Source organism: Monopterus albus, unplaced genomic scaffold (assembly GCF_001952655.1).
Source record: "Monopterus albus unplaced genomic scaffold, M_albus_1.0 scaffold26.1, whole genome shotgun sequence".
NCBI lineage: Eukaryota > Metazoa > Chordata > Actinopteri > Synbranchiformes > Synbranchidae > Monopterus > Monopterus albus.
This window is the reverse complement of record NW_018127906.1, coordinates 1,745,753-1,772,689: the sequence shown is the minus strand read 5'-3', so window position 1 is coordinate 1,772,689 and position 26,937 is coordinate 1,745,753. Positions and strand designations below refer to the sequence as shown.

Below are 26,937 nucleotides of genomic sequence, written 5' to 3'. Positions count from 1 at the left end.
CTTAGGGCGGTGTTTTCCCCTTTCAAGTGGCAGTTGACCAAAACGACCGACATCGCCGCTCAGCCGGGATAATCTGATAAACTGAACCAACGTGAAAAGCTCAAACTACAATCAGAGCAGCGGAATTTGGGTAAAAACGAAAGCCAAGCCTTACGGCTCCGTTATCGAGCCGACTTTAGTAGAAGTCCATGGTATCGCAGCAAAAAGCTAGTTATAAATCACACAGCGGGACACACTGGAAGAGACGGAGAAACGGAGAAACCTCGGGAGGATGCAGAGTATTGTGGACTTGATGTGAAAATCATTATGACAAGATGTGAGATGAGCTGGGTGGAAACAGCGACAGAGGCCAACGACGACATCATGTTGGTCCGGAGTTCGGTAAGTGGTGTGTTAGCTGGCCCGGTTAGCACTGTGGGCCAATGCTGTTGTGTATGAAAACGTCAATTTAAAATAAAGAAAACTGTTTGCAGCCGCTGAGGTGTGATGGGCAAACATTAAAAAGTAAGACATTAGTTATGTTCATTTTAACCATAGATAAAAACCGCTAGTCGCTAATTCAGAAGGTTAGCTCGGATGTCAACCGGTAAGTCTTTGGTGTTAACTTTAGGGAACTAACTAGCTCTCAGCGTGTCAGCTCATACTTGTTAACTTTAGGGAACTAACTAGCTCTCTTCAGCGTGTCAGCTCATACTGGCGTTGTTAAACTGCCAATTAAAACCGCGTTGTTTCACGGGTCCAAACATTAGCTGTCACGTCTTTTTGCTCAGGTTCAGTAGCAGTTACTTAGAAGTCACTTGAAGACAGGTTGTTAGTGGTGGAAGAAGTACTCAGATATTTTACTTAAGTAAAAGTAGAAATACAACAGTGCAAAAATACTCAGTTACAAGGAAAAGTCCTGCTTTCAAAATGTTACTCAAGTAAAAGTACAAAAATATTAGCATATACTTAAAGCATTAAAGTAAAACATACTTCTGCAGAATGGCCCCTTTCACATTCCTGTGTATCAGAATCAGCTTTATTGGCTAGGTTTGTTGGACACGAGAAATATTTATATATCATATAATTGTATTATAATTACTGCATTATTGTGTACATCACTTTTAAAGGGGGAGTTAGGGTTAACTGGCTTATGTGCATTTAACTTGAATTACTGCTGGGTATCTTGTGAATTTTCCACCGTAGGTCGATGAGGTATTATACTGTATTTTTGTATTAATCTGATTACGGAAAGTAACTCAACTGAAGTTATAAAATTAATATAGTGGAGTACAATAGTACAATATTTTCCCCTGAAATCTAGTGAAGCCAAAATATAAAGTAACAGAAAATGAAAATACTCAAAGTACAGATGCCTCAAAATTGTACTTAAGTACAGTACTTGAGTAAATGTACTTAGTTACTTTCACCACAGTTTTTAATTAATGAACTAAAATAGAAATACCACAGTGTAGAAATTCTCACTAAAAATTACCAGGAAAATGTACATAACTTATTAAAAGAGAAAATATTTAATGTAGGGGAATGGACTCAGTCATTGTTACATAATATACAGTAGTAGTAGTAGTAGTACTCAAACATAAAGGTAATGGCAACATTTTAATGTCACTTGAGATGGAGCTTTTGCAGGTAATGATTATGTTCATCATGGATAAATGTGCTGATTGTTTTCCTGAGTGATGGTTTAGTTTATAAAAAATTCATGAAATATCCTCCTCATCGCAGTGACCCCGAGTCCATGGTGACGCTGTCACAGTGCTTATTTTGTCCATCCAACATGTGTGAGCAGCTGGTTACATGAGATATTTTGTATTTTTCATTTAAAAATTAAACACTGCAAGTATCACAATAGTTGTATGTGAACTTTCTATTGTCAGAACATTTCAGCTCTAGTAGTTTAATGTACAGCAGAGCTTCATATTTCATAAGCTCTTTGTGTTATAAGTCAGATGAACGTAGAGGAGTGGACCTGTAGTTAACTAGTTCTTTTGCCAGCCAGAGAGCTCTTGTTTACTTCAGGCAATCGTTAATCATTAAGGTTGTTTATCGCTTCTGACTGTGGATGTTTGGGGAATGGAAGGTGAGAACTCGGGTGTCGCCTGATGACAATTAGCTGCTCATGGGTGTAACGTGGAGAAACTTTACAACAGTGCAGCTCTGTGTACTGAATGTGACTTCTAATATATAAGCTTCCTCCTAAAGTATTTCGTATGGGGTGTTGGCCTTTGAATGATTGCACCATGCATGACAGACACAGTGTATGCTCACTGTCAAACCAAGAGAGATTTAAAACTCCCAGGTCAGAGGCAGATCTAATATCTAGTGGAAGGCTGTTCACAGCTTCGGGCCGGCTACTGCAAATGCTCCATTGCCCCTCAGGGCAGAGACACATCAAGCCAACAGTCGGCCACTGGTGAGCATCTGTCGGGGCTCATCTTCCCAGTGTGTATCACACTATTGGTACTAGTTGGCCCTTGTCGGTGGCTTTATAGCCATTTTGACATGTTGAATCAGCCCACTGGGCCTCATCAGCAGGACAGAGACCACACTGATTGGCTGCTCAGCTTAGTGAATCCTTGCACAAGAACAAAGGAAGAGACCGGGTGGGGAGAGGCCCCCCAGCCTGTCACTGTAGTATCCATGGTTTCACCCATTTAATGCAGTTTCTTGCCTCCACAACCTCCTTTCTTCTTCCACAACCAAAAGACCAAGGGCAGAGAACGGCAGCGTCATTTGTTATCAAACATATTCTTGAATAGAAGCAGCTGTAAACAGCAGCTGTTTTGTTTATAGCTTATATTTCCACAGTCTAGCTCTTCTTCCTTCCTTTTCTGGATGGTGAATACAGATACTGCCACCTGCTGGTAGGGGGAGTTATTTCTGTCACACAGGCACAAAACCTACGTCCTAGTCGAATGTTGGCTGTCGTCTATGTGGTCTGTTCAAGTGTCACCTTTTCAGCCCAGCTGGCCTAGATAAAGTCGACATGCGGCGACGCAAGGGCAGAGAACGGCAGCGTCATTTGTTATCAAACATATTCTTGAATAGAAGCAGCTGTAAACAGCAGCTGTTTTGTTTATAGCTTATATTTCCACAGTCTAGCTCTTCTTCCTTCCTTTTCTGGATGGTGAATACAGATACTGCCACCTGCTGGTAGGGGGAGTTATTTCTGTCACACAGGCACAAAACCTACGTCCTAGTCGAATGTTGGCTGTCGTCTATGTGGTCTGTTCAAGTGTCACCTTTTCAGCCCAGCTGGCCTAGATAAAGTCGACATGCGGCGACGCAGAGGTCGGCCTTCGTCACTGCTAGTTCCTTTATGTTGGCTCATGTGATTCTGCCCTAAGCTTCTTGGTATTTCCAACAGTAACTGGTTTGACCTGAGAGATCTCCCTGGACGGCAGGGATGTAACAGCTCAGTGAGACAGGGGGCAGGGGGTGTAGACCATTTAAGGCTTTAAAGACAAACAACAAGAGCTTAAAATCAATTCTGAAGCAAACCAGGAGCCAGTGAAGGGAGGTGAGAACGGGTGTTACATGATCATGTTTACATGTGTCTGTCAGACGACCAAAAAGATTAGATCTGAGTCACCTAAGCTGTGATCTGAATGTAAACGCTCTTATCCAGATCATCTTAAAATGAGATCAGTCATAGAAAACATTTCTGGATCACCCCAATGAGATGAAACTGACTGATATATTAATGAACTCATCACGTGAATAAACTGCTGACAGATACAGTCGAGGTCAGATGAATAGTTAATGGATATGGCTCTGTTCCCACTGCAGCATGGCCGAGCTCGGGCGCGAGTAACTCACGCGGTGGTGGTGATCTTCCTGGAGTTCTTCGCCTGGGGGCTGCTGACCACACCCATGCTGACTGTGAGTGAACACACCGCAACACTCGCCGGATGTCAGTGGGCCTGTTTACCATCAGCTGGTGTACGCGCCACGGCTGTTTTCACCTAAACTAACCTGTATTCACAACGGACCCTCCTGCATTCCGGAGTCCTCCTTCAGACACTGGAAGAATGAGCGGTTGCTGTAATTGTTCCTACTGACTGTCTGAAGTTAAAATGAGAGGAGGAAAGGGTTAAATGTTTGTAAATATGCAGGATGATGTTGCTGCTATAAATGGTGCAGGGTTTATATCAGTCTTGCTCAGCTATTTTGTGCATTTTACCATAAAAACAGATGCGTAATGTTTTGTTGTGTTCCATTTGTTGCACAGTTTCAATACCATGAAGTGTGTTCACAGTTTAGCAGATAATTTGCACTTCACACTATTTTATATTCAAGGACACAACAATGCTGCTCACTTGCTGACTGTAGAATAGGGAGGCAAATATCAAGGAAGTTCTTTTATCGACAGTCGGCCACTTTATAGGTTTTAATAACTATAGAGTTTGTAGTTTATGAGAGAGTTTGAGGTTTAGCTCACACATCTTCATGCTTCCTGTACAAAGAAATCACCATTCTTGCAAAATGACATGTTCTGGCTTTTTTTTTCTTTTTTTTTTTTTTTTGCAGGAACATGAATGGTGATTTCTTTGTACAGAAATGCTCCTGTAAGATAAGCCTCCTGTAGATAAACTACCAACTCTGTAATTATTAAAGCCTCTTTGAAAACCGGCAAAGTTCTCATTTAACTATTTATGATACACTGTGCTCTTTTTCTATATTATAACATAACTATTGGCCAGATCTGTGTTTGCTGCAAAATCCAAATAAATTAGGATTTTAAAGAACAGATATTTGTTAAAAGCCTGACTCTGTAGTGTTTTGGAATAAACACAAAACCGGTTCCTCCAGCGTCCTTCAGCTGACTCTGGTTTATATGAAACAGGATACACTGTGGGTGTTTCTTCAAAGAGATGCAGACATGATCTTTTGTTGTTTCAGGTCCTCCGTGAGACGTTTCCTCAGCACACCTTCCTGATGAATGGCCTGGTTCAGGGCGTGAAGGTGAAACCTCTGCACCAGCACATGAACGTTCATATGGAAAAATTATTCTTATTAGGCTGTTACCACAGCAGATACCAGCAGGAGACAGCCAACGTATATTAGTCATACAGACATAGACGTAGGACAGAAATGCCAAAGATGCATTTAGAAACACCAGAGAGCACTGACAGTATCTCTTTGTGCTGTAGAATATCATGCCTGGAACATTTCTGGGTCATAATTGGTAACTAAGTAATAATCTTACAGAATAACTAATCAGTAATAAAAACACACAAAGTTTGCGAGCGATGTCGTCCACATTTTGTGTAGAACAGTATTAGTTCATGTGCACTTTGACTGTTTCACATGTAGGCTGCTTAGAGCCTCAGTGTTTCGTCACGTTTTCCTGTGTGCCTCTTCAGGGCTTCCTGTCGTTCCTATCGGCTCCTCTGATTGGTGCTCTCTCAGACATCTGGGGCAGGAAGTCATTCCTCCTCATGACAGTCTTCTTCACCTGTGCCCCCATCCCCTTCATGAGGATCAGCCCCTGGTGAGACAAGTGTGTGTATGTGTGAAAGTTAAAGCATAGCCACAGGAAAAATGTCGTTTTGAGTCACTATCTGTCCAAACCCTCCTGTGAATCAGTGTGAGGTGGCACTCAGCTGCCAGTAGCAAACTATGAATGCCGTTTCATTAGCTTTATGCAAATGTTTGGGCACCCTTCGGTTGTTTGGGTACCTCTGGTACTTTAAATATATTTAGATGCTAATACTAAGGCACCTATGAGCGTTCCTTTTGACAGAGGGCTTTACACTACTATTACTACATGTAGTCCAAGATGCTTGCTCCACCACTGCAGCTAGGCTGCATCTCCACAGCTGCAAACAGCTGAGAGCGCCGCCTGACATTAAAGAAAATCCTGCTTTAACACAAGAGCCACTGTTGTTTGCAGTTTCCTCAGCTTACTGTGGAACTGTTAGTGTACCAGACAGCAGGCCATGCTTCGTCAGAGTTCTGCTGAAGTCAGATTGTTCTTGGAAATAATTTAAACTGATCCGCTGATGTCACATCAGATTAGGTAACGGTGCAAACACCATGTTACAGCTCTTCTCTTCTGACACCGTGATTCTGCGGTGTGGTATTGTTGTGAAATAACCACTGTTTATTAGTTAAACTTTAACCTAGAAAATGTCCATAAGATAATGCTCTTCTAAGGTCAGAGTTGAAAGTGGAGCCTTTGGACATCTTGTTTTGTCCAGAAACCCAAAGACATTCACTTCACTGTGACAGAGAAGTCTCCTCACATCAGAGGAGTTGTTGGTGACTGAGGTGCTGCTCTTTGAGCCCTGGTGGAGCTGAACAGTCACATGTTGTTCATGTGAGGGTCAGTATACTGCAGAGTGAAGAACAGCCGTGACACAGCAAATGTTAACCAGAAACCAGCCGCTGCATAAAAACCCACTCTCCTCTACAGGCGGTGTCAGTCAGCGCAACTCAGCTCGACGCTGTCCATGTCTGATGGAAGGTGTCTGCATGTATTTCTAATAAATCTACCCTGAAACATGAGCAGAAGTGGAGTGTTGAATCCCTCTGAGTTTCCCTCTCAGGGCTCTGGAGCACAAAGAAACACACCGATTCAGCCAGCTCTTTGAAAAACAGTCAGATTTGAAAATGGACCTGGAGACAGATTTTTCTGTCAACACTATTTTAAGGTGTGTTGCCCAGACTGAGGACAGCAGAGACAGGTTAACTAGAAATTAGAAACTGAACAACTTTCATACTTTCTAGAAACCATCAGTCATCACCCCAGCGCTTTGACAAGTAGTAAGTCAAATAACGTCACAGCCATTACAACCTCCAGATTAAACTTTGTCAGCGTCATACAGGCCTGAACCCTCTGTCTTCTCCTGAGACATGGTGTGTCCCAGCAGCTGAAATGTTCATTTGGAGCATTCTGCAGATTGAGCCTGACTTTAAGATTATGTCTTGTGTTAGAGTGTGTACAGTCTGACCTGTTGTTTGCTGTCTGTGTGCAGGTGGTATTTCGCACTGATCTCAGTCTCAGGGATCTTCGCTGTCACCTTCTCAGTGATCTTTGCCTACGTCGCCGACATTACAGAGGAGCACGAGAGGAGCACGGCCTATGGATTGGTGAGAACAGCTGTTTGTTAGTCGCTTCTGTTGGAAGTGGCTTTAGCTCAGTCACAAATCAGTTAAACAGAGTTTTAGTCCAGTTCTTGTCAGTGATATTTTTCTTGCATTTTTAATATTTACATCTTCCTCCAACTGTCATGTGCAGTTACCGTGGTTACAGCTGTCTCCATCTTTGTCATATGTAGTTACTATGGTTACAGCTGTTGCTCTGCAGCAGCTGATTCAGTCCCATTCGGACTAAAACCCAGTTCACTGAGAGCAGCCTGAGACGAGACGCTAAACCGAGGGAGAGCATGAACACAGTGGGGGTTGTTTAGCCGACATCCAGAGGAAGGTTTAGATGGTCGACTGCCCACAGTCATCCTGGAGCTGACTGAGTGATATCTGACAGCAACGTTAACATCGCATCCACAGCACTTCCTGTTCGGTGATCCGACCTGTTCATAAATGTCGGCTGCTGCATTTTCCTCGTGTTTCTCAGCTGTTTGTCCTCTGGTCAGATTCTCAGTGTACTGTAGATGGATCTAGCTCATAAACCTGTTTCTTCCAAGAAGCACCAACGTCAGCTGACAGAGACAGAACGATACTGAGTGTAAGATGCTTCTTGTTAACGGCAGTGCAGCAGGTCAAACAGCTAAATCAGCATCTGATCAGGAGAGGTTTGGTTTCAGGAGCTGTGGTCTGAGCGTCCACGCACTGCAGGTCTAACTTTGCATTAAGACGTCATTACTTGATGTCCGTTTGTCGTCTTTCACATTTTTTAGTTTTTATTTGTTGATGAAAAATGACAAACATTTCATCATAGTTCTTGTTTTCTGTTGCTGCTTTTTGTTTTGTTGTCATTAAGACCAAAATGAAAGAATTGAACAACACAGGCTTTCAACAACACAGTCAGAGCTGGTGCTGAGGCGGCTCCCAGGTCTGACACCTGCTGAGCGTTGTATAATGATGTTATAGCCATAATGGAGCAGCACCGCAGACCACGTGTTTACTGTAATAGCATATTGTATAATGGAGGTCCTGTACTCGCAGAGCTGTGTCATGGCGTTTCCGGCCTTTATTGTGGATCAGGGTCAGAGGCAGGACAGGAAGCTGAAGAAAGTGGACTCCTTGAGTTGTGTGTGTGGTTTATGTTTATGCGTGTGGTAGACCAATAGCCAAGACGTGACTAGGATTTAAAACTGAGGAAAGATTTTTGTCCCAGTTTGATTGTTAGGAGCTGGTTTAGGATGAAGTCTTTCTCATTTCGAGTGACAGACACCAAAACCTGCCAAAGCAGCAGGTAGAGTAGTCCATAAGAGAATATCATCTTCTTCACTGCCTGTGGGCTCCTTCAGAGGTCCAAAAAATTATTGATCATGTTCAGGTTAAGCTGCATATTTTAGTGTTGACATGGTTTTACTTTCTGGGGCAGTGACAGTAGTACATCCTGCGCTGTGTTGGTTCTGTGCTGTTCTTTCATTGGTTCGTGTTTATGTAATAAAACTACAAAACCAAACCAGCTTGGACTCGGGTGAAGTTCTTGATTTAAATCTGATGAACAGCTGTCGAGCCTCCGCCCCACTTGCCTTCACCTCCCTCTGTGTGTCCTCAGGTCTCGGCGACCTTCGCGGCCAGTCTGGTGACGAGCCCGGCCATCGGGGACTATTTGTCGGCGCATTACGGAGACAGCCTGGTGGTCCTGGTTGCCACGGTGATTGCCGTGGCCGACATCGCCTTTGTGTTTTTCATTGTCCCCGAGTCGCTGCCGGACAAGATGAGACTGACATCCTGGGGCTTCCCCATCTCCTGGAAGCAGGCCGACCCCTTCGCTGTGAGTTCACCACAGTGTGACAGCATAGTGGCAGAGGTCAAAGGTCAGGGCTGGCCCTGCATCACTCTGCAGGTCCAGTAGGCAAAAACATTAGTGTCCGTGCTGTGTGTATGAGCACACCTTCCGCGATGCTTTCTGGTACACAAGTCCGAGTCTTGTTAACATTACAGTGGTCCCTCGTTAATCACGGGAGTTACGTTCTAAAAATAACCCGCAATAGACGAAATCCGCGAAGTAGTCAGCTTTATTTTTAATTATTATAGATGTTTCGAGGCTGTAAAACCCCTCACTACACACTTTATACACTTTTCTCAGACAGGCATTAACATTTTCACACTTTTCTCTCTTGTTTAAACACTCTCAAAGTTCAAACCTTTGTGACGGTGCAGAACGTTTCGTCGACATTGTGGGGTTTGTTGGGGAGAAAATTTGCAAACATACAGTACAGCACTTCAGAGTCACACTGCTAGCGATTGAAGATTTATGTCAATTTGGCAAGCTGAACGCATTCTGTACTGTACAGGAGACACGGCATGCAAAGTTGCACTAAAAAAATCCGCGAAACTGCGAGGCCGTGAAAGGTGAACCGCGTTATAGCGAGGGACCACTGTATATCAATACTGTGGATTTAACATCTGGCAGTTCACTACCTGGTTTTCTATGTGTCAGGCATCACTCTACTTCAGATCGGTGACACAAAATATGATCAACACATGGCTTGTGCTAATTATAAATAAAGATGAGAGTTTACCTTAAATCCTCCTATTTAGCAGTTATTAGCAGCACAGTCAGATGTAATCAGTGGTTAATGTGCTGTAATTTAGCTCCACTGTTTATTAATGTTTAAAAAGCCCTTATACAGGTGTATAACTACAATATACTATAAACTACCCCTAACCCTGTCAGCTGAACAAGAGCATGGAGCATTTTTCTTGATGTACTTTGTGCAGTTGTCTTGCTGAACACCGTCCTGAGCTCAGTGATAAAATACATCTGTAGGATGGCAAAGCCCTGACAGTGGCTGGTCCCATCAGAGCAGCACTGATCTCACAGGTTCTCTGTGCTGGCATCTGCCAAATGTCAGCTGACTGACTGAGTGACAGTTGCACTGATAGCTGGTTGTTTTGTGTGTTCAGTCTCTGCGTCATGTTGGGAAAGACAGCACAGTGCTACTGATCTGTGTCACAGTGTTCCTGTCCTACCTGCCTGAGGCCGGACAGTACTCCAGCTTCTTCCTCTACCTGAGACAGGTGAGACACACTCACACACATGCATTTCCTAGCCCCTTATTAGTTCTTGCAGGTTTAATAAAAATTGTGATCAAGTTGTGAAAACAAGCCTCCACATTTCTCTCAGCTACACCCCCCTCCATGACCCTCTGCTGCCTACAGCCTCCTGTTGTTATTCCAGCTTCTCCACCCTGTGTTGTCAAAGTACGGTCTGTAAATCAGCCCCACCTGCCGCCTAGCCAAGGTTAGAAGAAGGGTTTTTCCAGCCAGTAGTCATGTCAAACAGCCATGGAGGAGCTCTGGGCTAAAAGTCTGACCCAGCGGCTGCCAGAGTGAAGAGGTGGTGTCTTCAGCACAGAGAGAGTGGGACAAAGAAAGAGCAACAACCAGGGTTAACATAGGTTTGGCTGTTTGACATGGAGAGGGTTATGAGCTGTGTTGGAGAGCGTTCTAATGGACTGACACATTTACTGATAGCCAGCTAGTGTTAGCTTCAGACTGGAGCCTGTGTTTTGTACAGTTTGTCTCAACCGGGCATCCGTAGTTCACATCGTTGCTTCAGGAAACAGGACGTAATGGGAGGGGCAGAGAGCAGGAAGGAGCGGTTTATGGAGACGGTTTGTGTTGAGTCTCACTGTTGGAGAGTTAGGTAGAGAGGCTTTAATGTAAATGTTCGCGATGTTTCCTTCACAGTATGATGAAACACGGAGTGTTTGTGTTGTTTTGTTGAGTGCGGCAGTTTGTCATTCTCAGCAGCTTATATCTGCTCACTGCTCATCTGTCTGTGTTTCAGGTGATTGAATTTTCTCACGTGGCCATCACTGCCTTCATCGCCATGGTGGGAGTCCTCTCTATAGTGGCTCAGGTACAGAACCAGCCAGTGCAGCGTGTTCTTTTATGAAGAATAATCGAAGTCAAATATCACCTTTCAAACATTTATTATCATAACTGAATGGACCTTCGAATAAAGCAGTTTACAGAGCTCTGGGTTCCATTTATCTGAATCCCTACCAAACAATACCGTTTAATTTTACCCAACACCAGCTAGTACCGTCTTGGTGGATTTGTTGACCTGCGGGTCACAATCTTATCATTTTATTTCCAAGTCTTTCCATTAGCATTTCTTTTTTATATTTAAGGCTGCCAGTGTCTGTCTGCCTGTGGGTGTGCATGTCACTGCGGTCCGTGCATGTGTAATATTCCTAGAGAACGTTGTAACACGTGACATGGCACTACCGTGTGGGGTAGTCTATATTTTACCTGTAGTTCCAGAAAACCTTTTTCTTTTTTATTAACTAACTATCCAAATAATGTTGATGCTGTGTTGCTGAGGTTGTGACTTGTGTATTTCATCATTTCATTCATCAGACGTTACTGACATCATGACCTCTCGCTGTGTTTTCTGTCAGACTCTCTTCCTCAGTGTTCTTATGAGGACCATTGGTAATAAGAACACGGTCCTTCTCGGTCTGGGCTTTCAGCTGCTGCAGCTGGCCTGGTACGGCTTCGGCTCCGAGCCGTGGTGAGTCCGTTCAAAGTGTGTCATCATCAGCGTCGGCTTTACACTGACATTTTAAAGACATACTGTATCTAGGCATGCATAAAAATAGTCACCTTGGAATAATAATTTGGGTCTGATCATAGTATTTCTATTAAAACAAAATATCTATGAAACCTAATTTTTTTCATGACAAAAATTTAGAGGACACAGCAGGTGATTCTATGTGTTACCTCCCACAACCCCATCCAGAGACCAGCGGCACCAGTGAGTGTGGTGTCCTCACCGTAATGTGTGTGAGTCCAGACCCTTGTCCAGCTTGTTGGTCTGTGCCCCCCCTCATGAAACACACTGCTACCTCAGGGAACACGGGAGGCGTTTGTTTCCAACACACAGCTCCACAGGCTAAGAACCTGCCTCTGCTCTGTTGGCGCTCTCCATATGTCTGTTTAGAGCAGGATTGTGTGTCTGGAGGCTCACACTCACAGATTACAGATTCAGTGTTTTACTCGTATCCTTTCAGGATGATGTGGGCAGCAGGAACAGTAGCAGCCATGTCGTCCATCACCTTTCCAGCAGTCTCTACTCTGGTGTCACACAGTGCATCACCTGATCAGCAAGGTGAGCACGCCTCTCTGTCTGAAGGAAGGGACATAGCGGAGAAGGAACGGGAATGAACTGCTGTGTGTCTGTGTGCACAGGTGTTGTTCAGGGGATGATCACAGGTATCAGAGGGCTGTGTAACGGTTTGGGTCCAGCTCTGTACGGCTTCATCTTCTTCCTCTTCAATGTGGAGCTGAACGACATGGAGCTGGTGGCAGGGAGACGCACACAGAACACAAAGGTACACACAGGCTCGGGCACAGACAGTACAGCCCAGAGCGCCCTCGCCACTGAACAGTTACAGCACACGCCACATAATCACAAGGTCCAAGGTTCATTTCCAGCTGGAGACGGTGTTGTATGTTGCACCCTTCCGCCTACCTTTGTTTGACAGCTCATGTTTTCTGTGCCTGGTGAGAAGGTGAGACGCTCTGACTGCGGTGAGGCGCACTCTGAGGGGTGCCCATGCTTTTTCGCCTTGCGAGCTACTTTTCAAATGACCAAGTCAAAATGATCGACCTACACTAAAAATACTATGTGCGCGTGCGCGCGCACACAATATATATGTATGAATGAGTGTCGTAGTTTTTATGAACAGTCTGAAAGCGCCACTCCACATTTCCCTTCTTTGGAATAGTGATGGTAGATTGGTAGATCAAGCAAATGCATTTCAAATATAACATCACAAAAAAGCCCTCCTCCCATTGAATGTTTTTGGTATGTTTTCGGTTTCCTACTTGATTCCCCCCCATTTTATACCCTTTAGTAGAAATTAATTCCAAGGCTGACAAGTTAGTTCACTCACTGGAGTTTTGCAGTAGGTCGTGTGGTTGACTCTGTGCTGGATGACTTGTGTGTCAGAAAAGACAAGATCTCATACTGGCTGCCCTGCATGTCAGTCAAGTAGCAAATGCCATAGGGAGGATGGATGATAGGCTATATATGAATGATTGTCACTTCCTGCTTTTCCTGTTAGGGGTCGCCACAGCGAATCGTCACACTGACCATTTGCATGTTAACATTTGGCACGTGTTTTACGCCGGATACATCTAATTTATTTTTGAATGGCACGCGATCTACCAACACTACCTTTGCGATCGACGTATTGGGCACCCCTGGTTTACAGCCTGTTTCAACACCAGTCGGTCACTTGTCTGGTTTTAGTTGAGCTGCTTCATGGCATGTTTTGGAAATGACTGGCTTTCAAATGAAAGGTCTTTCAAATGTTTACATAATGTCTAACTTCTGTCTCTGTAGAAGTCGGTCATCCCTGGTCCTCCCTTCCTGTTTGGAGCATGTGCCGTCATATTAGCTCTCCTCGTCGCCATCTTCATCCCCAAGCACCACCAACTGGCTGAGGTTAAGACTTGCTCCACCCACAAATCCAGTAGTTCCTCCACTGCACATGCTCAGACTGGCTCTATGGGCACACCCACTAGCAACGCGGAGGACATTGAGCCTCTCCTACAAGACAGCAGCATATGACTGACAGCCAGCCTGGCCAATCACAGCACTGAGGTCTGAGCTCTGCCCTGCGAGTCCCACCCCCTCCAAATGAACCGGTTACAGTTGTTGTGGCTTTTTTTTTTTTATTTTTTATTAAAGTGTTTTCAGGTCCAGACTGTTCAGATAAAGAGTCGGGTGATGTTAGGCGGCAAACACACTGACTGTTCTTTACATGACAGGTGAGGTCTACCCAGCTGCCGTACGTTTGCACAATTTAACTGTTTTGCTCTTACAGATTTAAATTGGTTTAAAATGTAGACCTAGCTTCAAACTGCCTTTTAAAATGAAAGATTTTAAATCAAATCTGGTTTTTATTCAGTGAAAATCAGCTTTCAGACCTAGAAAGTAAAACGGCTTCTTGCAGGCGCCGTGGCTCTGTTTTTAAATTGCAGCTTTTTCCTGTCATTGTTTTTGTGTCTGTTGGTTTTTCATGCACCAGCGTTAGGAAAAAAAACAGAGTAACCAAGTTTTGTGCAACAACATTTATATCAGTAATGTAACACCCCTGTTCCCATGTTGATTAGGATCTGCCTCATGCACATAAAACCATTTTAGCTGCCAACCCAGGTGAGTGTTTAGAGCCTAGTGGCTTAGTCACCAAGTTGGAAACAAGAGAAAGCAGATGAACCTAAAGCGTTCAAACCATTAAATAACCAGAGCTTCTCACTTTTCTGTCCATGTGGGGTCACATTTCTTATCACTAACTGAGAAGACTTACTATTTGGAAATTACTTGCTTGTTTGTATTTTCCCACCTTAAGGCCGGTTTTGGGTTAGATGGAACTTGACTTGTCGGTTGAGCTGTCGTTCTCTTGTTAGCACTCTGACAGCAAACGTTCACTGGGTTTCCTCTGTTTTCACTGGTGACGATGTAAGACTGAGGGCTGAACAGTATTGTGGTCATCAATTAATCCTTCATTTGTCAAGCAAAACCGTCAGAAGTGGTTTTGTTTCAGTCAGTGTGGTTGCTGCCTAAACCCTCTGCAGCAGGTTTGCCTGCTCTGTCTGCTGCACCTGACTCCACCCGTCAGGCCTGCAAGGTTCAAGAGAACAGACACTCCTCTCTCTACAGGCGGAGTGGTGAGGTGGAGGTGCATTGAATTCACTGCACAGCTGGGACCAAGTGTCCCAAATCACAGACTGTTTGTTTGAAAACTCAAGATTTTCACCTGGGCAGAGACACGTGGAGAGGACTGTGAGGTGCTGGGGATTGTGGGATATGCCAGTCATGGAGGTGAGTCATCACCTAGAGGAGGCAGTGTGCACTCTAGGTCCAGGTGTGCTTGTTTTTGCTTGCCACTGTGGTTTACATGTCGTTTACAGAGCTGGGCTCCCTAAATTGCAGACAACAGGACTCATGGATGACTGTTACTATGGCAACTGACTCACACCAAGCACGTGCAAGCTATGACTTCCTGCTGGGTGTTTCAGCAGCATCTGGTCACAAATAACGATATATTTAAGAAATGAAATATTTTAAAGTGCTTTGTATGGAGGCCACGTGGTGTCGTGGACGGAAAACAACTAATTCAGGTTTCAGATTTGGTAGCTGGTGCTCAGGACGTGATGGTTCCTGCTCTGTTAACTCCATGTAAGAGCTCTATAACTGGTAATTCAGATTCTCAGTTTATATACTCAGACTCTACTTTCAGTAAATCTGACTGATTTAGTGCTTTGGGCTGTTATTTGAGATCATAGTTTAGTAAGTAGATAACTTCATTTTGTAATAAGGGCTAGGTAATTACTAAATCAGGTCAGTCGAGAGCACCATTTATTCACTTGAGCATGAATTATTTTTTCCCTCCATGACGCCTCCCAGCCTTTTAAGTTTTTATTTTTCCTCACCACATTGTTCTCAGTATCTGACACACCAGTGTTTCCTCATTTCTTCTTCTTGTGTTTAAATACTTAGTGTATTGAGCCTGTCTGTTATTTTCAGGCTGTTTGATCTGAAGGTGCTCCACCTGCCTGCCACAGCAGGCTGGCCAAATCAAGTGCTCCAAGTTACTGATGTTGTTTGAACAAGTATTTCCAGTCCAGGCCCAGTGGTCTGACCAGATGGGTAGCGGACACTCCGTTCTTGTCGTCTTTAGTTTGAGTTTAAACCATAACTACAGACATCAGTCCGACTTTCAGAATCGGCATGTTGTTGCGAACCAAATCGTGCCACAGGGCTTTGTTTGTTTCCGTTACTTTAGCCTTTTTTAACCATATGTCAAGCCACCACATTCCAACAGAGCAATCCAGCGGGGATGGATGGTATATGGGATGTGTTGCTGCTCAGCTAAAACCTGCATCATTTTCCCACCTTAGTGTCTGAAAGCATCACCTGAGTCTGGAGAACTATCTCTGTGTTGCTGTTGAATAGCTTTAAAAATTCCATGTTCAATTAAATATATTATTGATATTCTGTCTGTTACTTTAAGGCCACGCCACCACAGGACTTGATTTATCTTCACATGTCCACGTTATTGTAAATGTAAACACACGCTGCATTCAAACCACATCTAATATTTGGGAAATATGAGCTTCTGATAGGAGACGTTGGCTCCAGGCTGCCTCCTGGTGGCTGTTTACATCTCGGCAATGAAAGGAAGGAACCATAAATGTGATGGTCTCCATGTTGGGTGATGTCAGTTAAGGTGAATCCCAGTTCCTCAGTTTGGTCTGCTGTGAGGAGAGATGTCCCAGAGCTCCTATGTCCTCTCCGAGGGGCGAGAAGGCTGCCTGGAGAAACTGTAATCACAGAAATGTTATGGACTGACACACCCCTTTATCTGGAATCAGTTTGTGATTGGAAGAGTCACATGAAGTATCAGAGGGAAAGGCGTTTCCTCGTTCCTTTCTCCTGGCATCTTTTCCTTGCATCCTACATGGGCAGGACTAAAGCAGAAGGAAAAGACAGCTGAGCGAAATGTGATGCAGTTAGTGGAACTGGAATCTAGCCCTGTGTGTAGCAAACAGTCTGGTTTCCTCCAGCATGAATGTCTGCACCGCCGCAGACACCTGAATGTCCTGATGATGAGGAAGATGATAGTGTGTAGCTTCATGAAGCACAATCATGTTACAGCCACAGCAGATATGTCCTTTAACACAGGGGGGTGGGGAGGGGGGCCTCCACAGCATCTCAGAAGTTCTGTATTTCTGAATCTTGAGCTGTGTGTCAGCTTCGTACACTGTCTTCTGACCACAGTCTTCAGAGTGACTTTAATCTTTGTCTCCCTGACTGCTGACATGGGTCTGCAGTATACCTTCCTACTGAACGTCCCCGAGTCCAGCACAGTGATTAGTGTCCTTGTCCCTCCTTCAGTTCAGCTCTCTACCTCTCTGGTCTTGACGCTGCTGCTGCATTCACATCCCATTTGAAAGTTTTTCTCAGACCTTCCTGATGATCTTGTTAGTTAATCAGGGGGTCGGTTTTTCTTGGTCCCTGTCCAGTTCATCTCAGCTCTTCGCTCTGTGCTGTAGACCACCACCTATTAGTCCCCCAGCAAACCACTCCACTGCACTAGCGGCCAGGTTTCCTCCCATCTGTTTCCACCACACAGCTCCACAGGCTGAGAACGGTGTCACTGTGCATGGAGCCTGAATGGACAGGGGGCTGAAAACCCAGCATAGTTTAGACGAGCAGCATCTGACTTTAGTGGAATTCACATTTAATATGGTTATTAAATTAAATCACATATTTTAATGTATTTAATTCAAGTGTAAATTAAAGTAACTAGTGCAAATGTTCAGCTTAAAAAGTCCATGTCCATTAAAGTGTCTTTCTAGGTGCCTTTAAAAGTGTTTTATAGATAATTTTTTTTGTTATGATGTTAGGTCTCTGGCAATTAGTAATAATCTGCATTAAAGGTATAAAACTGAAGTGTGACCTCTCACCTATCTGTCACACGGTTTACAAACCCTGCAGCTTTAAACTTTCTCTCAGCTTCACAGACTTGCTTTCTTGACAATTAGACATCGTATCTGCTGGAGTATCAAAGTTCGAAGCCAAGCTTTCTTTAGATTTCAGCGTTAAGTGGTGGAGATGCGGTGTTGAGGAGCAAGAGAAACGTCTGCACTGATTGAGAAGAGAGGTTACCGAAGGTTCCTGACACTTTTCGTACACTGGCACCTGTATTTACTGAAGAGTCCTTCATTTTGGCTGAACTAGGAGATGCACAGGCAGTCCTCCTACCTGTGCACGAGGCCGAGTGCTCACCGCACTTTAGTCTCCGACCGTGTGCCTCTGTTCACGTCCACGTTGGTCTGATAAGACGCTGAATCACGTCCACGTGTTTTATCTGAAGATCATTTAGAATAAAATCTGTAATACATTTGAAACTTGAATGTCGTTTTTGACGCGTATATATTCAATGATTTTTGTGGTTATTGATAAGTTGATTATTAAATATAACCAGGCAGTGTGAAGAAAAGAAGCTGCTGTATTTTCACAAAGGTTTATTAACATAAATAAAAACTGACACCCGCACATCACACAAACCTTTAAACAAGTAGAAATACAAAAATTAACTTTTTAGTTGTGAAGAAACTGATCTGTATAATAATAGTAATTTGTACTTACACATACTGGAGCAGAAATAAATCAGAATCCATAATTAGATTTTTACAAATAAATGTATTTATCTTAAATTGAGGTTTGTTAGCAAGTTTATCAACTTTAACAGGAAGTGTAAAAACTGGCAAACAAGTCTATAAAACAATCAGTTCAGTAACAAAGGACTGTTTGTGAACACTGGGGTTTATAATGAATTTAATTTATTTATATAGCGCTTTACAACAAAAAAAATAAAAGAACATGTTACGACACTAACAAAAAGGAAAAGTTAAAATTACACAAATTTAAAACCACGGTCTGTAAGTAACTATAAAACTCCTGTACAATAAAAATGTGTCAAAGTACAAACGGAATATAAAACCAGACAGCCTGTAGGCACCTCTATAGCTCCACTGCTATAAGTTAAGTGCCAAAAGCCAGTCTGAATAAGTGTGCTTTAATTTAGACTTAAAACCCATTAACCCGGTTATACAGCGAAGCTCAGGAGGCAGGGTATTCCAGAGCTTGGGGGTGTGTACGACTTTTGGTACCATATGGAGGTTGGTGTGTTTAAATGCTGGAAATTAGATTTTTGGAATGAAACACTTTTGGAAAAACTTATTTTAATAATCATTTTGGAGCCTGACGCAGCATCATGACCTATGAAATCAGTTACCTGCTTTAATTAAACACATTCTCAAAAGCAAAACGTCTATTTTAACCGGATCTAAACTCTGGGGAGCTGGTTCACACCAGGAAACTACGGAACCAATTCAAGTTTAACCTTTAAATCAAATCCAAAGGTCTGACGTGATGATTTATCAGGTTAAGATCTATATGTAATTTTTACTATGTGACATCTGAATGTTCTTTATCTTTATGATTCTTCTGATTATTATTGTTATTATTATTGACTCTCTATTCCACAGTCGTGTACTGAAAGTCTGTTTCTCTGATTCTTACATTTTGACATAATGAAGTAAACATTTAAATTTCTCTGACAATGAGAATTTGTTTATAAAACTTTAAACGTTTTCTTTCCTGACAGAAATGAGCTTCCATATTAATATTTATTTACACAATTTTGTCACAGAGACCCCCCCCCTTCTGCTGTTCATTTCTTTTTCTAGTACTGCTCTAAGGAGCGCTGTCAGCTCAACCTTCATCATCCTCTTCCTCACAGCAGGCAGGAGATGGAGACCTTGGTGGTGGAGAAGGGGACGGTGTCTGGTGAGAGACAGAGAAGTTCATCATCGACTGTTCAGTTCAGACCAGAAATGAAACCACCAGTTAAAACCCCTGCTGATAGACTTAACATCTCAGAGCAGTGTCTCAGAACCAGGCTCTGAAGAACTAGTCTAGTCCCACGGTCCCGCCATGGACGGATTAGGAGAACATGAGTCTCTGGGCGCAGACAGGCAAAGGCCCCCCCACCCCTCCCCTCCTATACAGGGCACCCAGATAGAAAACACAAAAATGAGGTGACGCATGTCATTCTGTGCCGTTTCGGTAGCTCGGGCTCCAGTAAGTCATTCGTGTCTTTGTCGTGGTTTTGTGTGTCTTTATGGTCGTGTCTTTACAGTGTCTCCGCCGCCCTGTGGTGTCTCCATGGTCAGTAGTCAGTTTGAGTCTGTGGTAATTCTGAGCCTGTGTTTGTTTTGCATCTAACTGTAGTTCTATGACTGTAAATCAAGAAAAACCAGGGTCCGACCAGGCCCCAGTTCTGACTGTATGTTTGAATTTGCATCCGTCCTGCTCGTGACTGAGTTGTTAAATATTATCACAACCGATTCCCTCTGCAGTCGCACCTCTGTCCTTCAGCGTGCTGAGGTACGCCTCGATGAACTCCTTCTCTCGGCTGTCCTTCTTCACCTCCTCCTCTCTCCACTCTCTCCATTTCCTCCTCTTGTTTTTTTTCTTCTCCTCCTCTTTCTTCTTCTTCTCTGCGCTGGCTTGGTTGTCGTACAGTCGAATGAACCTGCCCAGGAACAGTACAAGTGATAGTTAGTCATGGAAAGTAATTAAGTGCATTTACTTAAGTACAGTTCTGAGGTGCTTGTACTTCCACGTCCTGCTGCTTCATCCTGTGACTTCACTACATGTCGGAGACAAACCGTGTACTTTTACTGCACTACATGTATTTCTACACTGTGGTACTACTACACCACCGGTCAGCCTTCAGAAGCTGCTCCAGCCTCTGCTGACTGGATGACAACTGGTTTTGGTTTTATGAGAAAAGAGCCAATGCTGAAGTCATTACCACTGCAGACAGAGAAGATGCATGTAGTCGCTGAGTCTAAACCAGCTTTACAACCACATAAAAGGAATTCAAATCAATAAACAGCGTTGTTTTAAAAACATCATAAATGTCATATGTTACTGTTCTGCTGCTGCCATCTCTGCCTAAAAAGTCTACACAACAGTTTTCTTTAGTGATGCAAAAGCTGCTGCAAAAGAAAAATAAGATCTTGCCTTCCACTTTAGTTTTGGGATAAACTGCTAAATCTTTTCTTGTGCTTAACATTTTCACACTGGACTCGTGTGTGTGTGTTCAGGCTGCTGGGATCCTGGTGCCGTGTTGATGACTAGACTATTATTCCAGAGAGCTGCCGTGTCACTGTGGTATGTGTACTTGATTTCCGGGTTGCTGCACAGTTTGGTTGGGATGCAGTAGAGATCATCACCGCTGACGATGACCATCTTAAGCGTGGAGATGTTGGTGAGACACTGAGGGAGGTAGGACAGGTTGTTCTTGTGGACGAACAGGGTGACCAGCTGCTCCAGCCTGAGGGAGGCACATGCAGAATTTAGTTACTGTGTCCATTGTCTAACATCTGTCTGCTCCAGAGTCTGTCCTACGGTTGCACACAACATGTATGAAGTTCCAGCTCACAGCTCGGCAGGGTAACGGCTCCACAGTGAACCGCGACCTCCCCGGTGCCCCACAATCTGCCCCAGTAGTATGAAAGTGGCAGTACTCTGAGCCAGGGTATCTCAAATATTCTCAGCTTAATTGTTACAAAGCAAATATCTGCAGAATGCAAAGATGAACTGGAAACATTTTAATTCTGACACACAAATGCTCAAAGTCCAGTAGAAAAACTTAGATGTTGGCATTTTGCAAAGGGAGCGAGGCGCAGCCCCCCTCACCAGGGGCTCCAGGGCATATTCAGAGCCCTTCACTTTCTACACACGTTACTGGTCTGATTCTAAATGGGAAGCTAGCTGATCAGTCATCGGTTACCTGTCCATGTCCTGCGGCAGGTCGCTCAGACTGTTGTTGCTCAGGTCTAACAGCTGCAGGCTGCTCATCCTCAGGGCGCAGATGGGGATCGACACAAACCTGTTCTCCGCAATGTCCAGGTGGACCAGGCGCTTCAGGCCACTTAGCTGCACACACAGGAGGGACAGAAAACTGTCGACTGATAACCATTTAATTTTTAAGAAAAAAAAAGCCAAATGATTATTGTTTCCAGCTTCTGCACTGAGAGACTTCTTCTCATCTTACTTGATAGTAAACTGAGTGTCTTTTGGTTTTGGCCGAAGACGTCACTCGTCAAAACTATAGTGGACGTTTTTCACTAATCAATCAAGAGAAAATACAGAAGGCAAAAAGAACCTGCAGATGTTCAAATCCGAGATGTGATTGATCGGGTGTCCTTGACTGATTTGTCTTTTGTGATTCACCTAATGAAGCAACCAACTGTGTCTCAGCTCCACTGAAACATGTTAGAGCAGTAACAATTAAGAATTCACTGTTATTTAAGTTGTACAACTTTAATAAGTTGACTATTTTTAAATTTGGAGGGTCCGTCGTCCACAAACAGACATCTGATGGCCTACAATTAAAGCACATGGTTCCTCTCTTTGTCTGTCTCACCTCAAAGGGCAATTGGGACAGGTTGTAGTTCCCTGCGAGTTCGAGCCTCTCCAGCTTCTCACACTTTCCAAGCTCTGGGGGAACTTGGGACAGGCGGTTGTAGCTGACGTTCAACTCCCTCAGCTCTGTCAGTTTACCTGAGGAGACAAGAGACGCTGGTTTGAGACCGTCATTCATGAGCTGCACTAACAAAACTGACAGTGTCCTCCATAGCCTGCATGTGGAGGCCTGACAGCTAAAGGTTAAGGTCAGTGTCACAACAGCACATGGCCAGCGAAGGAATACGATGGTGGGAGTAAAGAGACACTGGATCCTCGCACCTAACGACTTTTCAAGTGATTTCATGTGGCAGACAAACATCCAAAGTCAGACTTGCTACAGTCCTATCACACTCCCACATCTCAGTCGTTTGGTGCAAGGTGGTGATCCGAGCTGTTTCAAGTTGGTGTTTTAGGATATAATGCTGAAACATTCCTAATCTTGCTTTTCAGCCTCACCAATCGCAGGTGGCAGCTCAGCGATGGTGTTTTTGGGGATCTCCAGCACAGTGAGCTGGGTGAACCGAGCCAGGTAGTCCGGCAGCCGACAGATCCGTGTCCCGCTGACATGCCACTCCTTCAGATAGGTCATCCACTGCAGCTCCCTGGGGAAGTCCTGGAAAATATTCATGCGTTACCAGGTTTTGTTTGTTTTTTTTTACAGGTGAACGAATATTCATGCGTTACCAGGTTTTGTTTTGTTTTGTTTTTTTACAGGTGAACATTACAGAACATGTGCAGTAACTCGTCCTGAACCCGTTCTCTTACCAGCCAACGATCTCCATCCAGCTGGAAGATCAGCCTGCTCTCATCTGAATCCTTCTGATCCAGGTCAGAAGGGCTTCGGTCAGGGAGGGGACCAAGACCCTGGGCTTTCTCATCCTGCTGTTGGTCTGCATCTGGCAGGTAAATGGCAACATCAGCAAATACAGATACACACCAACACATTATCAACAAATACACAACAATGTGTCGCCTCTGGATACAGATACACAACATGGTATTAACAGTGAGTGAGGAATTAGAATAGCTGTGGATGGTGGATTTAGTCTGTGTGCTGCTGTAGTCATCTGTCGGTCATGTTTACCTGTGTGCGGCTGTGTAGTGTGTATCAGTCTAGATCTTTCCAGGTAATGGTGCAGCAGGTTCCGCTCATCAGCCTTCAGTGTCTTGCAGTAGATGCGGTACTGCCACTCCTGGTCGATCCTACACACACACAGACACATCAGTGAGCTATGTGCAGCGTCACCCTGATGTTGGCTCACGTTTCAGCAGCCTGGATGTTTCCATTCATTATCCAGCCCATCCAAAGTCATGACCTTTCTGCAGCCCAGTCGTGTTTATCATGTGCCATCACCGCACTGATGCACTGCTATTTATATCCCAGCATGTGTTCATGGACTCTTATACTCATGACTAACATCACTCAGCTATGTGTTTGTGTCCGACTCACAGGATAAATGCTTTGATTCTATGAAGTTTGCTCACTGCCGATCAGTGGAGTGAACTCAGTACAAGCTGTAAATACGTCTGACACAACTTTACAAAGTGCTTGTTGCTGATTAAACGGCAGCTGCCGGCTTCCACATCAAGCAGCTACCAATCTGGGTTCTGTTTGTGTCCACCTGATGTTGACAAGTCTAGAACCGGCTCCGTCTGGTTCTCCCGCTGCTGCTGAGCAGGTAGTGACAGCTGAAACCGAACCCCACAGGAAATGTACCACAAAACCAAAGGAGGCTGAAACCTCCATAGAGCTGCAGAGTTTCAACACTGACTTACTATTAATATAAAAACATTGGTTGTAGCAGCTTAAATATTCTCTCCACGCTGAAAATTATATTTAGCAATATCCTGTTTATAAAGTGGACGGGGTGCGGTTTGCACTGGGGCTGGTTGGAAGCCCGAAGTCACAGGTTACAGTCTGCGCCGCCTTCTCTTCTTGGGGCCAGGACCTTAAACATTAGGAGCAGGCGGTGCTGCCTGGGGCCGAACACTGGCTCACTGACTGCTGCTGCCACCCTTCCCTGCTGACCTACTGACTTCCACATGTTGTTTCACAAGTGATTTCAGCTATTTGCTAAATGTTCAGACAGAGTTGTGCTAGACAGCAGCACAGGCAACTTCCCACTTCGTCTGTGCACCAGAGACACAGTCAGCTAGCTTGTTAGCATGCTGATCTTCTTAAAGAAGCAACGCTTCCTACACAGCCACCAGTGACCTGAGTAAAAGACAGACCTTAATCTCTCGTGGAAACAAATGGCCGAAGACGTTGAGGCTACTGGAGCCAGTTCAGCGTCACTGAGTAATATCTTGACTCCCAAATTGCAGAACCATGTTTAATGTGGGAATGTTTTGGTCAGAGGGCCGCGGTGGTCCTACAGGGAGCCTGACCCGGAGCCTCATACAGGTCAGACTAACGGTGCGTTCAGGAGCCTCTCACCAGCTCGTAATGCAGAGGTTTATCAGAAAAACATTTAGCCTGTGATGATGCACGCGGAGCTGTCAGTGCTCGTCATCTCACCTGGCGAGGGCACTCTTCTCGATCCTCTGCTGCTCCTTCTTCTGTCTCTGCCTGTATTTCTTCACTCTCACCTCCCAGAGTCCCCTGATCAGAGACAGATCGTAGATTGGGATGTCCACCTTTCTCTCCAGACCCATGTCTACTGCTGGAAATGAGGGGAAGAGGAGGGTGAGACCGCTGCCATTATCTGAGGAGGACACTGTGTTAGTGGTTAATGTAAGTCAGACAGTCACTGTGGTCCAGACTGAAGCATGGCAGCAGCTGCTGAATAGATTATGATGATGTGGTTCAGACCCTCACGGTCCTCAGAGGATGAACCCTGCTGACCCTGGTGGTCACCAGCGCCACCAAAAGTTCAAATGGTCACTTATTCAGTGAAACATCTGAACGACTGCTGGGTCAGCTGAGGGGAGAGCCGGTTCAGACATTCATGTTCCCGTCAGGATGAACTGGTTGATCCTCTGGCTGTTTGTCTGGCACTAGGTCCACGGGTCACATGCCCAGTACTTTGGTTTATGACCACATACTGCTACTCTACTCCCAGTGTGATGTACACAGTAAGATCACAGTAATACACCACTCTACTTAATGAGTATTTGATGAGTTCCAGCCCCTTGGTTTAAATGAAGCAGCCTGTTTGTGTTGATATGTAATTTGGCACCGACGAAGCAGATGGTCAGTTAGAGAAACGTAGAACACACAGTACACGGTGCAGTTTGCCGAATGAGTATTTATATAAGCTGCTGTAACTTTTGGTCCTTGGTACTAATAAATGTACACTTTAGGGTTGTACTTTAAATTCTGTCCTAAAACAGTGTTCCAATTACAGGGGATCCCAAAAACAGTAGTGGACAAAGTACTCGGATACTTAACTTGAGAACAAGTACTAATATGACAGTATTACTCTGTTGCATATAAACATCCTGCCTTCAGATGTTAAGTAAAAGTATTAGCATCACAATATTCATCCATAATAAAATATTAAACTGGCTTTCTGTGGTGTATCAGCAAAGTACGTTCCATGTACCAGTGGTAAAAGTAAAATGTCTCCTGTGACTGATACCTGATTCTGTCTGGTATTATTAGATATAAACACGGAGGCATCGGCGTGTCTGCAGCATTTTACTGAGAAAACAAGTCTGTTTTCTGCTTCTGGACTTTTCTCTGTTCACAGTCTTCATTTCCACAGGTTGTAAAATGAAACCGTGTGTGATGTTTAGAGGACAAATGACCTTTGTTCAGAGTCAGGGAGGACCTGGCCTGATGCAGAACATAAGTTGTGCTTTTCATGTCAGATCGTAACCTGCAAAGTTTAGATACTTGTACTGCAGTAACACGTACAGTACCTCCCCCTGACAGTACTGCAGTAGAAATAGAAAATGGCATAAAGAAGCAAGTAATGTGCAAGTTACTTCAGATTGTACTGTGTCTGAGTAACTGTACTTTCCAGCATCTGCCTGTGGAGTCAAAGCGACTCGTTCGACAAACCCAAGCCAGCCTGTGATAAAAACATAGATCTGTGTTCCTACCTGTTTGCATCCTGCAGGCTGTTCACGTTCACCAGCTTGTTTTCTGAAACACACACGGCTGTGACCTCACTCTGTGTGTGTGTGACATGCTATTTTTACCTGCAGAGACATGATCCTGCTTTGTGTGTGGGTCACATGGCGCCCTGTCGCTGCTCACACACGAGCTCTCATCTGGATCTCCCAAAGAAGTCCAGTGCAGCAGCGTGACAGAGTCCAGGAATTCACTGCAAAGTAATTTAGTCACGCAATCGTGAATGTTCAACGTTCTTCATAGCTGTCAGACTTTTTTTGTCAGATGTGAAATAGATGTGAGATGTGAACTGTGTTCAAACTGATCAAAAAGGTTTTAGAAAGTCTCAAATTTAAGTTGATGAAACCTGTAGGAACCCTGATTTTACTGCTGGTATTACCATAACTACTGCTACTATTATTATTTTCCAGGTGGCTGGGGGCTGCAGCAGCTTGTGATTCAGACCTGTCTGCTCTGGCTGGGAGGTCAAAGGTCAGCAGCCTACTGTAGTTCAGCTGCTGCTCCTCACGAGGGTGCTGCTATACAGTGTACACCTGTATCATCATCATTCATCTCAGTATATGACTGTAATAATATCGTTGCGTCCTGCCCTCGGTCAGCATCAGATCCAAGATATATCTATCTATATATAGAGATTAGAGAGAGAGAGAGA

The 26,937-nt window shown here is 44.2% G+C and overlaps 2 protein-coding genes across 2 annotated transcripts; one reads left to right on the top strand and one right to left on the bottom strand.

Annotated features, from left to right (window-relative positions):
- The first annotated feature begins 9 nt into the window (after positions 1 to 9).
- On the top strand, positions 10 to 16,153 carry mfsd14bb (major facilitator superfamily domain containing 14Bb). The gene is made up of 12 exons (XM_020595231.1): positions 10 to 381; positions 3,790 to 3,882; positions 4,903 to 4,965; positions 5,367 to 5,494; positions 6,981 to 7,095; positions 8,693 to 8,911; positions 10,048 to 10,161; positions 10,934 to 11,005; positions 11,550 to 11,662; positions 12,162 to 12,259; positions 12,340 to 12,482; positions 13,499 to 16,153. Exons 1-12 carry the CDS (start codon positions 307 to 309, stop codon positions 13,724 to 13,726), a joined length of 1,461 nt encoding a protein of 486 aa, XP_020450887.1. The 5' UTR covers positions 10 to 306; the 3' UTR covers positions 13,727 to 16,153.
- lrrc2 (leucine rich repeat containing 2) lies at positions 13,841 to 26,354 on the bottom strand. Its single transcript, XM_020595232.1, has 10 exons — positions 26,255 to 26,354; positions 24,726 to 24,870; positions 23,292 to 23,410; positions 22,973 to 23,103; positions 22,664 to 22,820; positions 22,167 to 22,303; positions 21,531 to 21,676; positions 20,919 to 21,071; positions 20,095 to 20,264; positions 13,841 to 19,513 (listed from the first exon to the last, which is right to left on the bottom strand). The coding sequence occupies exons 1-10, from the start codon at positions 26,262 to 26,264 to the stop codon at positions 19,464 to 19,466; spliced, it is 1,218 nt and encodes a 405-aa protein (XP_020450888.1). The 5' UTR covers positions 26,265 to 26,354; the 3' UTR covers positions 13,841 to 19,463.
- Between the last annotated feature and the right edge of the window lie 583 nt (positions 26,355 to 26,937).